This window comes from Physeter macrocephalus, chromosome 9 (genome assembly GCF_002837175.3).
Source record: "Physeter macrocephalus isolate SW-GA chromosome 9, ASM283717v5, whole genome shotgun sequence".
In the NCBI taxonomy this organism is placed as follows: Eukaryota; Metazoa; Chordata; class Mammalia; order Artiodactyla; family Physeteridae; genus Physeter; species Physeter macrocephalus.
Genome location: NC_041222.1, coordinates 101399776 through 101413720, shown reverse-complemented (window position 1 = coordinate 101413720; position 13945 = coordinate 101399776). Strand labels below are relative to the sequence as shown.

General features: G+C 36.8%; 1 protein-coding gene across 2 annotated transcripts in view; it reads right to left on the bottom strand.

Annotated features, from left to right (window-relative positions):
* GLRA3 (glycine receptor alpha 3) overlaps positions 1-13945 on the bottom strand; it is a 172517-nt gene that overhangs the window by 55242 nt on the left and 103330 nt on the right. For both annotated transcript variants that reach the window (XM_024130871.1, XM_024130872.1), the window contains exon 5: positions 7430-7512. In XM_024130871.1, coding sequence (XP_023986639.1) covers positions 7430-7512 — 83 coding nt within the window. The remainder of the gene's footprint in view (positions 1-7429; positions 7513-13945) is intronic.

Sequence of the window (13945 nt, the reverse complement as noted above, 5' to 3'; positions counted from 1 at the left end):
TTCACAATATTGATTCTTCCAATCCAAGAACATGGTATATTTCTCCATCTGTTTATGTCATCTTTGATTTCTTTGATCAGTGTTTTATATAGTTTTGTGAGTACAAGTTTTTCGCCTCCTTAGGTAGGTTTATTCCTAGGTATTTTATTCTTTTTTTGCAATGGTAAATGGGATTGTTTCTTTAATTTCTTTTTCTGATTTTTCATTAATAGTGTACAGGAATGCCAGAGATTTCTGTGCATTAATTTTGTATCCTGTAACTTTACCAAATTCGTTGATTACTTCTAGTAGTTTTCTGGTGGCATCTTTTGGATTTTCTGTGTATAGTATCATGTCATTGGCAAACAGTGACAGTTTTACTTCTTTTTCAATTTGTATTACTTTTATTTCTTTTCTTTGATTGCAGTGGCTAGGACTTCCAAAACTACGTTGAATAAGAGTGGTGAGAGTGGACATCCTTGTCTTGTTCCTGATCTTAGTGGAAATGCTTTCAGTTTTTCACCATTGAGTATGATGTTTGCTGTGCATTTGTCATATATGGCCTTTATTATGTTGAGGTAGGTTCCCTCTATGCCCATTTTCTGGAGAGTTTTTATCATAAATGCGTGTTGAATTTTGTCAAAAGCTTTTTCTGCATTTATTGAGATGTTCATGTGGTTTTTAATTCCTTAATTTGTTAATATGGTGTACCACATTGATTGATTTGTATATATGAAGAATCCTTGCATTCCTGAGATAAATTCCACTTGATCATGGTATATGATCCTTTTAATATTTTGTTGGATTCTGTTTGCAAGTATTTTGTTCAGGATTTTTGCATCTAAGTTCATCAGTGATATTGGTCTATAATTTTCTTTTTTTGTGATATCTTTTTCTGGTTCTGGTATCAGGGTGATGGTGGCTTCGTAGAACAAATTTGGGAGTGTCCTCCCTCTGCAATTTTTTGGAAGAGTTTGAGAAGTATCGGTGTTAGCTCTTCTGTAACTGTTGAAAGAATTCGCCTGTGAAGCCACCTGGTCCTGAACTTTTGTTTGTTGGAAGATTTTTAATTACAGTTTCAATTTTATTACTTGTGATAGGTCTGTTTATATTTTCTAATTCTTCCTGGTTCAGTCTTGGAAAATTGTACCTTTCCAAGAATTTGTCCATTTCTTCGTGGTTGTCCATTTTATTGGCATATAGCTGTTTGTAGTAGTCTCTTATAATCCTTTGAATTTCTGCAGTGTGAGCTGTGATTCCTCCTTTTTCATTTCTAACGTTATTGATTTGCATCCTCTCCCTTTTTTTTCTTGATGAGTCTGGCTAATGGTTTATCAATTTTGTTTATCTTCTCAAAGAACCAACTTTTAGTTTTATTGATCTTTGCTATTGTTTTCTTCATTTCTATTTCATTTATTTCTGCTCTGATCTTTTGATTTTTTTTCTTCTACTGACTTTGGGTTTTCTTTTTATTTATTTTTTGTGTGTGTGTGTGGTTGTCCATTTTATTGGCATATAGCTGTTTGTAGTAGTCTCTTATAATCCTTTGAATTTCTGCAGTGTGAGCTGTGATTCCTCCTTTTTCATTTCTAACGTTATTGATTTGCATCCTCTCCCTTTTTTTTCTTGATGAGTCTGGCTAATGGTTTATCAATTTTGTTTATCTTCTCAAAGAACCAACTTTTAGTTTTATTGATCTTTGCTATTGTTTTCTTCATTTCTATTTCATTTATTTCTGCTCTGATCTTTTGATTTTTTTTCTTCTACTGACTTTGGGTTTTCTTTTTATTTATTTTTTGTGTGTGTGTGTTACGCGGGCCTCTCACTGTTGTAGCCTCTCCCGTTGTGGAGCACAGGCTCCGGACGTGCTGGCTCAGCCACCATGGCTCACGGGCCCAGCCACTCCGCGGCATGTGGGATCTTCCTGGACCAGGGCACGAATCCGTACCCCCTGCATCAGCAGGCGGACTCTAAACCACTGCGCCACTAGGGAACCCCATTGACTTTGGGTTTTCTTTGTTTTTCTTTCTCTAGTTGCTTTAGGTGTAAGGTTAGATTGTTTATTTGAGATTTTTCTTTTTCTTGAGGTGAGACTGAATTGCTATAAACCTCCCTCTTAGAACTGCTTTTGCTGTGCCCCATAGGTTTTGAGTCGTCGTGTTTTCATTGTCATTTGTTTCTATGTATTTTTTTATTTCTTCTTTGATTTCTTCAGTGATCTCTTAGTTATTTAGTAGTGCACTGTTTAGTCTCCATGTATTTGTGTTTTTTACAGTTTTTTTTCCTGTAATTGATTTCCAATCACATGGTGTTGTGGTCAGAAAAGATGCTTGATATGATTTCAATTTTCTTAAATTTTCAGAGGCTTGATTTGTGACCCAAGATGTGATCTATCCTGGAGAATGTTCCATGTGCACTTGAGAAGCAAGTGTATTCTTCCACTTTGGGGGAGAGTGTTCTATAAATATCAATTAAATTTATCTAGTCTATTGTGTCATTTAAAGCTTATGTTTCCTTATTTATTTTCTCTTTGGATGATCTGTCCATTGGTGTAAGTGGGCTGTTAAAGTTCCCTACTATTATTGTGTTACTGTTGATGTCCCCTTTCATGTTTGCACACAAATTGGGGTGCAAATTACATACTATTTTTAAAATTAAATAAAACCCTTAGTGAAAAGCAGGGCTGTATTGTAGAATGCTCTCTGTAGCATATATGCTTGAATATTTTATTAGGTTTCTACTGATGTAAATTTTGGAAATGCAAATTTTCGTGGTAATTGGCCTGTATTTTCTGGCTGGACTTTGAGAGTGAAAAATGAGTACTAGAAAGAAAGAGAAATAAACTAACACAATTTCTTTACAATCCAAAGCAAGCAATCACAGTATTTATTTTGTATATTTTTGTATCACCAACATATTATATGGAATATATTAGGTATTTGATAGATATTTTTTTATTGGTACTTAAATGAATGAACACTCCCCAGGTCATTGAAAACAGTCCTGACAAGTGACATCCTTATTAAACATTTATTAAATTTAAGAAAGTTGGATCGTCACAGGCCATTAAGACTTTTGCCTTTTAAATTATATTTCTTTTTGTTTGTTTTCCACACCTCTAAACCCAATTTGTCTTCTTTTTCCCCTTTGCTGTCATAATTTATTCAACAGTAGATATTAAGTTTCTTACAGCATTTCCTTTACAGTAGGTGGAACTCTTAAGGCTTTCGTCATTTTAAGCCACTATTTAAAAACAAAAAAAGATGTGAGTAAAGGCTCTAAAACACTTTAAGAGGGTTTGTAAATTGATACAGCCACTATGGAAAACAGTACAGAGGTTCCTTAAAAAACTAAAAATAGAACTACCATACAACCCAGCAATCCCACTACTGGGCATATACCCTGAGAAAACCATAATTCAAAAAGAGTCATGTACCACAATGTTCACTGCAGCTCTATTTACAATAGCCAGGACATGGAAGTAACCTAAGGGTCCATCGACAGATGAATGGATAAAGAAGATGTGGCCCATATATACAATGGAATATTACTCAGCCATAAAAAGAAACCAAATTGAGTTATTTGCAGTGAGGTGGATGGACCTAGAGACTGTCATACAGAGTGAAGTAAGTCAGAAAGAGAAAAACAAATACCGTATGCTCACACATATATATGGAATCTAAAAAGAAAGAAAAGGTTCTGAAGAACCTAGGGGCAGGACAGGAATAAAAACACAGATGTAGAGAATGGACTTGAGGACATGGGGAGGTGGAAGGGTATGCTGGGATGAAGTGAGACAGTGGCATGGACACATATACACTACCAAATGTAAAACAGATAGCTAGTGGGAAGCAGCTGCATAGCACAGGGAGATCAGCTCAGTGCTTTGTGTCCACCTAGAGGGGTGGGATAGGAAAGGTGGGAGGGACACGCAAGAGGGAGGAGATATGGGAATATATGTATGCCCATGGCTGATTTACTTTGTTATACAGCAGCAACTAACACAACATTGTAAAGCAATTATAGTCCAATAAAGATGCTAATAAATAAATAAATAAAACAGTTTAAGAAAAACACCTTGAAGAATTTGACTTCAGTAGCTTTTACTTTGACAGGATTTTCTTAGCATCTGCTAAAAGAGTTTAACAAACAGTATCTCTATTGTGAGCTAAATTAACTTCTAATAAGGGGGCAGGAAGTGTTTAATGACTGAAATATGAAGGGGATACTTGAGGCAGTCTACCAACTCTTGATAAAGAAATTAAGAAATAAGGCGGAGGCAACAAGAGGCTTTGCTTTCCCGAATTGGGTTTTTGATTGATTTGGAAATGTTCTGGGAAAGGCAGGAAGACGAAAGGTCTTGTTACATGAGCATGTGTGTCTGCAAAATAGCCCAGGATGCTTTCCTTATTCTAAAGAAGTCCAGTGACCCAGCTGTCCTTAGACCCTGTACTCTCTCATCTATAATAACTAACATTCATGGAACTATAGATTTCACTCACTGCTACCACTTGCTCATCATGTTCCCCCTTTTTCTTAAAACTTTTTGGAATCCAGCTTTGAGCCTCATCATTCTAATCATATTTGTCTTTATCATCAATAAAAATGACTTTTTTCAAGTACCTTAAAAAAAAAAACACCATTTCACAGCACTTGATGCTCTTAAACAGATCTCCTCAGCTGCCTCTTCTCTTTTGATATTGCATGATTGCGATTTTAATTTGCTATCTATGACAACTCCTTGACTGGAATTCCTTCCAACAACCTCAAAATGAAGGCCTTTGTTAAGTGTTGGCTCTTCTTTGTGTGTTTGTTTTCATCTGTGCATTCTCTCCGTTAAAAATTTCATTATGGTTGAACCACTCTGTAGATGGCTGTTAATAGTATGTCTTCAGTTCTCACTCTTCCCTTTGGCTTTACACCTAAATTTCCTGAACCACAAATATATTAAGATTGGATTTATCAATATTCCCTTCAACATTTACTTATTCTATGTTTTCTTTCTCTGTCAGTATTTCCAAAACGATTCTACCTATGAAAGCTCTTTAGCTCTGACTCACTCACTCCCAGCCTTTGCATCCACTTTGTATTGAAGTGAATGAAGAATGGTGGAATATGTGCCCCCCAAATATGCCACTTTAGCAGAAGGATTATTTTGAGCTAAAGGCACCTGAAAAACAGCAGATGCAAGAAGACCATTCTAATCTCCCCTTTTCTTCCTGAAAACTGTAGATAAAAACTCCCATGTGAAAGATGTGCTCCCCGTACCAGGAATCAAAGCCAAGAGAATTCTGTACACAAAGACCTTTTTAAAATAATTTTCATCTTCCTTTAGTTTCCCCACACAGTCTAGGTACTTTTCCACAATTGCTTCTCTTTGTTCAAGCTGGTATAAAAGCATTTAGGTTTGGCCACTTCCTTGACTAGTCATCTCCTTATGATTCCACATTATGTAAAACTTAACATTAAATAAATGGGTATCCTTTTCTTCTGTTAATCTGTCCTATCTCTGTTTAATTTTCAGGCCCAGCCTGAAGAGCCTAAGAAGGTAAAGATAATATTTTGCATTCTCTACAGCATCAACCTGTACTGTTCCTACCTTCCACATTGTTCCTTTTTGTCCCTACTTTTATTCTTTTTCTTCGAATTTATGAAACCTTCTTAAATAACCTTGGTCCCTCTGGCTGAGAGAATTAACAGCATAATATTGACCAACTCATTTTCTTGCTCCTACATCTTGAATAGCTCCTCACTATTGGATAACATCCAGCATCCTTGGTTTAGTAATTAGAGAACCAGTCTGTCTTAGACTACTTTTCATACGATTTTTTTTCTCGATACTCTCCCATGTACCTAATTTGGCAACCAAGATGCCTGTCCTCAAAACGCCTTCCTGGGGACTTCCCTGGTGGTGCAGTGGTTAAGAATCCGCCTCCCAGTGCAGGGAATATGGGTTCGAGCCCTGGTCCGGGAAGATCCCACATGCCGCGGAGCAACTAAGCCCGTGCGCCACAACTACTGAGCCTGCGCTCTAGTGCCCAAGTGCCACAACTACTGAGCCTGTGTGCCACAACTGCGCCTAGATCCCATGCTCCACAACAAGAGAAGCCCCCGCAATGAGAAGCCCACAAACCGCGATGAAGAGTAGCCCCCGCTCACGGCAACTAGAGAAAGCGCGCGCTCAGCAAGGAAGACCCAACACAGCCAAAAATAAATAAACGAATTAATTAATTAATTTTTTAAAATGCTTTCCTGGAACAGTTAGAAATGCACACTGCTGGGAATCCTGTCTTGCTCCCCACCACCACCCCGCATTTTTTGCTAAATAGCTCCCCCAACTAAAACTAGATTTTTATTTTCCTTTCATTTAATTTAGTAATTTGTCCATGAGTATGATTAATATTTAAGAACTACGTATAAAAATAATGCATTTGAATTTAACAAGAAGGCGATATTATCAGAGAAACAGGTATTTCCACTTCCTCACTTTAATATGAATCACCAAATGTGGAGGGCGGGTTGCATCCCCCCACGACATAGGCACGCCATCTAGTGGCAGCTCCACTGCACTACAGACCTGGCCTCTGAGGCCTGCAAGTCTGAAGATCCACCTGCAAATTTTTCTCAAGGAATATGTCAAACAGACATTTTTTTTCTTGATATAACATAGTATAACAAGAAAAATATTGCATTATGCTTACTTTCTGTATGGCATTAAACACTGAAAACCAATTAAGTTTGGGCTGATTCTATAGATAAGTGCAGAGAAACAGAAGGACCTGAAGTTTCGTGTGTTAACATTTAATCCGTGATGCACACGGATCCACTTTGAAAGAAGAAATTTAAAGAAACGCCTATAAGCTTGGATAAATCTCTGATAAAGTGTGAGAAATGTCTTTTCTCCAGAGATAACACACAACACAGCCAGCAGTGTACTCTCTGAGTAAATACTGAGGGGTCAACAAAACGGTTCAGAGTAAGCATAGCATTTGAAGCCAGATGGTTTGTTGTTACCCCCTCCATAAATTGGGGCAAAATCACTCAAAGTGACCATCTGCATATGTGGAAACATGGGGATAACAACATCTTTGTTGTGAGTATGAGAAATAAAATATTCAAAATGCTTGGACTACAGCAGACGCTCCATTAAAAAGAATGGTAGTCTGTAATGGTTATCATCCTTTTTAATCTTTGATTTGGATAGAGAGAATAGCTGTTTTTCAAGCTTAAAAACTGTTATTTCTAGTCCTGAATTTACTTCTTTATCACAGTATAGAGTACATGTGCTGACAGACATCATTTCCTTTCCATACCATGTAGAGGATAACATGCCCATTTAGTGAATGTCAGACAAAAACAATGACAAAATAAATTATCTATATAACCCATCAAATATACATCTACTCTCTTTTTTTAAAGTATTCAGAAAAAGGAAGTTGTTCCTACTTACAGCTTTCCATTTGCATAGTACAGGTTTGTACATCCATTGGAAAATTCTTGAGATCCATTGGACAGGAGAGCGTTAATGTCAATCTGAAAGAATTCAAAGTAATAAATTTTAAAAAGAATTTATAATATCATATTAATATTCTATTGTTCAAAGTACAATTGGAAAACCATGTTGCTTTGGTAATGACTAACATCTACTCAAATAAAATTTGCTCCAGCTTGGGTATGTTATTTACTGCAAAACAACTGTATCCTTTTACATCAGTCTGGTTTGGGGGGAAAGAAAAGCTGTATATATAAACGTGCAATCACGTTTTTTTATTTATCTATTTATGTTTTCCTTCAGAGAGGGCTAGAGGTGTCTGAGACCCTTAAAAAAGATATTTGAGTGTGAGTTTTATAAAACGAATACCAAAGGCCAAAGACACACTTCTCCCAGATCACTGGGGCAGCACCCCTGAGGATCCAGGGCTTGGAGTATGAGTGTGCTAAAGGCTGGGTGTAGGGAAGCAGTTTGTCTGACAACTTTCATCGTCTTTGTAACTACACTGAAGAACTTCTCAGTGAACACCCAGAGTAAAACACTCAGAATCTGGAGGTCTCCAAAATTCTAGGTATTAGAGAGGGCTTCCCTGTCATGGAAGTAGAGCATTTCACCAGATCTTATCAGGGCCACGAAATAGCCCTCTCGAATACGTGGGACACAATTCCATGCTCAACAGTTGAACTTCTGATGTGGCTTCCCACAAAGTGAGATGACCTGATGGCCACCCCAGTGTTCCACCCACTTTTCCCACTTCCAGAAAGCTTTAGTATGTCGGCATTCCAGATAATTCACTACTCTTGAAAGTCTTTTTCTTCGAAAAGTATATTACTGAGGTATCGTCAAGGATTATCAAGAATTTGTAGTTTCCGGACGTGAGAAAAAGAGGCCCAGATACAAACAAACCTAAGTTTATTCAAACGAAGTTCTTTTCGGAGAACTCTCTAGCCAGCCCCTTTAATTGAAAGTTTTCCCATTGAAATGCAATATATTAGTGGGCACCTAGGCTGAGTCATTCACATAAACTCTGTGACCATAGAGTTTATGGTCTCAGATCACTTCATTTCACTCTATTTCAGTTTTCACATCTCCAAAAGGAAGATAATAATAGTACTTACCCTGGAGACATTTTGTGACCAATACATGAGTTAATACATGTAAAACGCTCAGGCGAGTGCTTGACACATAGTAAACACTAAATCAACATTAGTTATTAAGGATTACTAGTACATTCTCCCAACCCCAGACTTCTCTATCTTCTTCTCCCCCCAATTATATAGGATGCACAAAAAGATGACTGAATTAAATCACTGATAAGAAACTATTTAAAGCTTGAACAAAAAATAGCCATCAGCTCCACTAAATGTAACCACATTCTCCAAAGTGACATTTTTATGTAGCCCATAGACATAAAGTTATAATGATGTATGTTTGACACTGAATACTCTTGGTGGGGCCCCAGTGACATCATTTGAGAGACATAAACGGACAGATGTGAAGCTGCTGGATTTTTAAGAGTCCCAGGGAATCATCTGACAATTCATTCAAGTCAGAGTCCGGAGCACACTAAAATAATTCACAGAATTTATTCTTCAAAAGCAGTTTTCTCCTAACTCAGCTAGGTTAAGTGATCCTGTAAGTGTGATCTTGTCCATTTGCAAAGCTCTCTCTTCAAAAGGCAATTGTAAAATCAGCTGGACACAATGTTCTCTGTCTTATAAAAGTGTTTATTAGAAGTATATGAACAAATACATTTTGAACGTACACCCATTAATCTTCCAAACATCCAAGGCTCTCTGGCCAGCCAGTTTCAAATGTTGGCTTAGAGAATTAATTCTGTGACCTTCTGTATGGAAGTAAATAGCATTCTCAGAATCTTTTCCAGATCTCACCATGCTTGTGATGTCAAATTCATATCCTAGCTGTTTTTCTGGCGTAAAAAAAGAGACATTACATAATTCTTAAAAAAAAAAAAAAAAGACCCTGGAAGGAATTATTTGGCAAAGAAAAACACTGTTTGTAGAACTTCTGTCATAACTCATATCCTGAAAAAGTCTATTTATTGACTTTCTTTTTGTTTAAGGTACAATACAATTGCTTCTTTAACAGCACAGGGATAAAAAAATGTGTCACCTTGGTGAATGTGATCCTGAATTTCTTTATCAAAACATTACATATAAATTAAAGATTTGTCCTGACCACATCAAAAGAAAACTAAATCAAGAGGTAATTAATCGCATTCTCCTGTTTTGGAAATATCTTCTTGTGTAAGAGAGGACACAGAGTTCTCTTTTCTGAGACAAGACACACAAACAGGATGTGCGTTTTTTTAATTTTCCCCTTAAAAATTCTTGGCTTAGTGAAGCAGTAATGTTAAAAAAAATGACTATAATCTATGACAAACAATTCACCTCATTAAAATCAAGGTATTACCCATTTTCAAACAAACATTGCCCAGAGTATGCTATCTCAACCATTAATTGAAGTATTGAAAAAGGCTTTCTGACTCCACTTTAAGTTCCTTATGCAAAAGATAAGTATTTTAATAGTTTTTAATATTTCTAAATTTAGTGTTATAAGGACAATTGCCTCTTAGCTATCAGCTTTGAAGTATTATCTGTAATATCATACTAGGTAATACAGCTTTTGCTTACTATGTGGTAGGCACTATTTTAAATACTTTATATCTGTCTCAACTCACTGCTTTCTTAACATGAATTTATAAGACAGGTAAGCTACATTACCTTTATTTAGAGATGAGGAGATTAAGAGGTTAACTCACCTGATATTACAAAGCAGAAACTGATAGAGCTGAATTAGATGCTCTGGGGGTCTAGCTGTCCATTCTATGCCCTTAACCTTTAAGTCTACTGTCTTTCAAAGGCATCAGAACATTTTTCATGAAAATGAGTTATCTAATTAATATGACTTTTAAAGTATCTATTTCTATAACACAAGAAATGATACATTTCATACACTATTCATTATTAAATTTAAAGTAAAAGATACGTAAATGATTCTTCCCCAAAAAATCAGTTAACTTTAGAAAATATAAGGAATTTGCCCATGGATTTTATATATTTGCTTGAGCGATTTGATATTTTATCATGAATAATTCTACAGAGTAAATAATTCTCAGGAGAGATTAGATTGTTGGAGCATTAGAAGGAACATTGGTACTAGCGTTCTGATTGGAGATTTGTTGTCATCCGATGATAGAGACGATCATAAAGCTTATTGACCCAACACAGTGCAAACTCAGTATTGTTGATGGTCCCTTCAGGAAGCTGATATAAGCTTGGACCTCTTCAGAAAAAAATATATAATCACACACATGCAGAATTCTCCTTACAACATATATTTTATGGCATTGTAAATTGATTTCCTTTGAATAAACAGCCTCTTAAAAAGCATCTGTTGAAATAAGTTTGCCTTGTCTTTTAAAAAATTAATGTCTGTCAAAGTTCAAAAAATAAGTACATATTGTACAAGGAAACTTTAATTCTTTTCACAACTGAATTTCAAAGAAAGTGGTTGTATTTAGCTTAAGTAAAAGTTGAAATTGTGTTATGATCTTTGACAACTTGCCGCGTGTGGTATTTTTGATGTAAAGTTTCTTCCTGGTATTTATTTAATGGTTCATGCAATAATGCTTCTGCACTGTAAGTAGTAGGGTTGGATGTCCTGGTACATATTAGTAGTATCAGTAAATGAAGCAGCAGATAATATTTAACTGCCCATGATGTGCTTCCATTATCTTGTGGATAGGATGTTACTATCCCCATTTTCAATTGATAAAACCAAGGCTTAGATAGATTGATAATTTGCAAGAGTCCTCAAATTTGCTAATTTATGGATTCTGGAAAAGACCAGAACTTAAGCTTTTTTGGGTTTTGTTTTCTCTTTGGAAAAGATAAAAATTAAAATCTTTAGTGCTAATTGTACGCCTGGCACTATCCTGAGTGTTTTACATAGATTATTTCAGGCTCAAGGTGATTAGTATTTTCGCCATCATGCATGTAAGAAAAATGAGCCTTTCATAGGTAAAGAGACCTGCCCCAAATCACAGCTAGTAAATCACAGATTTACCTCCTGCTGGGTCTACCAAGACGGTAAGGCCCTGACAATACTTTCACCTGAGCCATTTCTCATGGCTGTTTGTGTAGCTGCTAATTTTGAGAGATGAGATAACATTCCCCTGGACAAAGAGAAGGCTTGCTTACAGCTTGCTATAAAAGCAGTGGATTCCCCACACTCAGTGTTCCACAGCTGTGAGGCAGATCCGCAGGTGTGTTGTGCCAACCTGAGCCTGATGTATTGTTCCCACGAGACCTGAGGATGATGGGGAAGTTGAGCAAAGACCCTGAGGCTCCTGCTGCTTGCTGGCAATAAGGAATAAATTCCTTTGTCTCTGGCACTGGAGTCCTGTGTCTGCAGTCAGCACTCATGAAATATTGGGTCGGCCAAAAAGTTTGTTCAGGTTTTTCCGTAACATGATATACATACATACATACGATACATAATAGGCTAACCTTATAAGTAGAATAAAATCAAATCCCAAACTTGACGATCTAGAGTCATGTGTCTCACCCCAACACCCTCACTTGAAAAGCACTTCATTTAAAAAATATCAGTATAATTCATGGATATCATTTAGAAGTTCAGACAGTTATATAAAATATACCAAAATCATCTGTACCTTTGCCCTGCCCATCCCTATCCCCAGTTCATTTCTAGCTCCTCAGAGGCAGCCTTCTTTAGATATGTGTCTGCAACTTACATTCATATATTTAAATTGCTATCACATTATGCTTGATTTTTAAAATTTGTGAAGGTGTCTATTAAATTGCTACAAAGGAAAATAAGAATTTACTGCCCTTATACCACACTGTGTACACTTAACTCTCCAGCAGAATTCAAAATTCAGTTATGTAAACATTAATGATTAAATTAATATGCAGTGTTTACATGTTGTGAATATGTAATTACTGTTCATGGTGAAGCTTAGTCATTTGCTGTAATTACAGCACTTGGATAGCATTTTGTTTTCCCTAGTGTTAACAATTGTCTCATTTTAATCATCTCTTCCGTTTCTATTCCCTACTATTACTTCACACTCAACAAACTCCCTTTCAGAACCAAATCCCTCTCCGTGATTAAACAGAGCAGGCAACGGATCAATTCCTTGCTTTTCATAGAAATCTCATTTCTTTTTCTCATCTTCCTTTCTGGTCAGATATTGAACCTCTGTATTGATACTCTGATTTTCATATCCTTTCCTTCTGATTTCCTATTTCTTAATATCTTAATTCTACTTCTTGGCAGATTTCTTCACTTCATTTGTTCTTTGCAAGAACAAATATTTGATTGATGTTTTTTCCACTTTGGTTTACTATTTGCACTTTCTATGCTCTGAATGACTCCGTTCCTCCTTTCCTAAATGTCTCTTATTTCATGCCTGCTGTTGTATCATCTGTCCAGAGATTTTTTTTTTATGGCCTTTTCTGCTCCCTGCGTTTTCCCTTGAGTCATTTCTTTGTTTGTTTCTTTAATTTTCTTCTCTTTGCTCTTTATTTCCTCTGCATGTGTATTCTGGCCTCTGCTTCTTTTTTCATTACTGGTCCTATTGCAGGATGTCCTCCAATGTCTGTTTATATTGAAGAATGAGGTACTAAAAACTATTTGGAGTGCAACTAACAGCAGATGATTCATTGAGTAATGGTCTTCACCATAGGATGGCTGCCCAGATTTTTCACTGGTGGTTCCCCAATTGTCTGTACATCTTTCCTCTTGGGCATTTTAGGGGGAATAGGAATATCACCGTTCGGTGTGCAGAACTCACAGAACCCTCGTTTTCTTGGGGTGATGCTTCACCACAGATGCCAGTTGTGTCTGGAGTCCCTACTCTCCAGAAGTTCTTGGCCCAACTTGTGGAGGTTTTCTGTCCTCCTGCTTTCTGCCCAGTTCAGAAGGCAAAAAGTTAGATCCTAGTCTGAAGAACACAGGCAAGAAAATCAGGATAAAGGACTCACTGTCATTCCTGCTTAGGTTACATCAACTCTTTTTCTTTATCTCCTTTCTAGCCTGCATTTTCTTCTTTATTTATTTAGGCCGTGCCAGGTCTTAGTTGCGGCATGTGGGCTTCTTAGTTGCGGCACGCATGCAGGATCTAGTTCCCCAACCAGGGATCAAACCCAGGTGCCCTGCATTGGGAGTGTGGGGTCTTGCACACTGGACCACCAGGGAAGTCCCCTAGACCCCATTTTCTGAAGTCCTACTCGCCTCAAATTTCTAAAAGTTTGAGGATATTATTTTCTTCCTTTTGCATTCCCCCACTTTGGCTTAGGTTTTGGTTATCTCTGTGAAGTCAGTTTTCACAAGTGCATTCATTTTCAAGTTTCCTAAAATATCTTGTCATCACTCATCTGTCACTGTTTTCTTTCCCATTACTTTCATCTTCCTGTGTGTTAATGT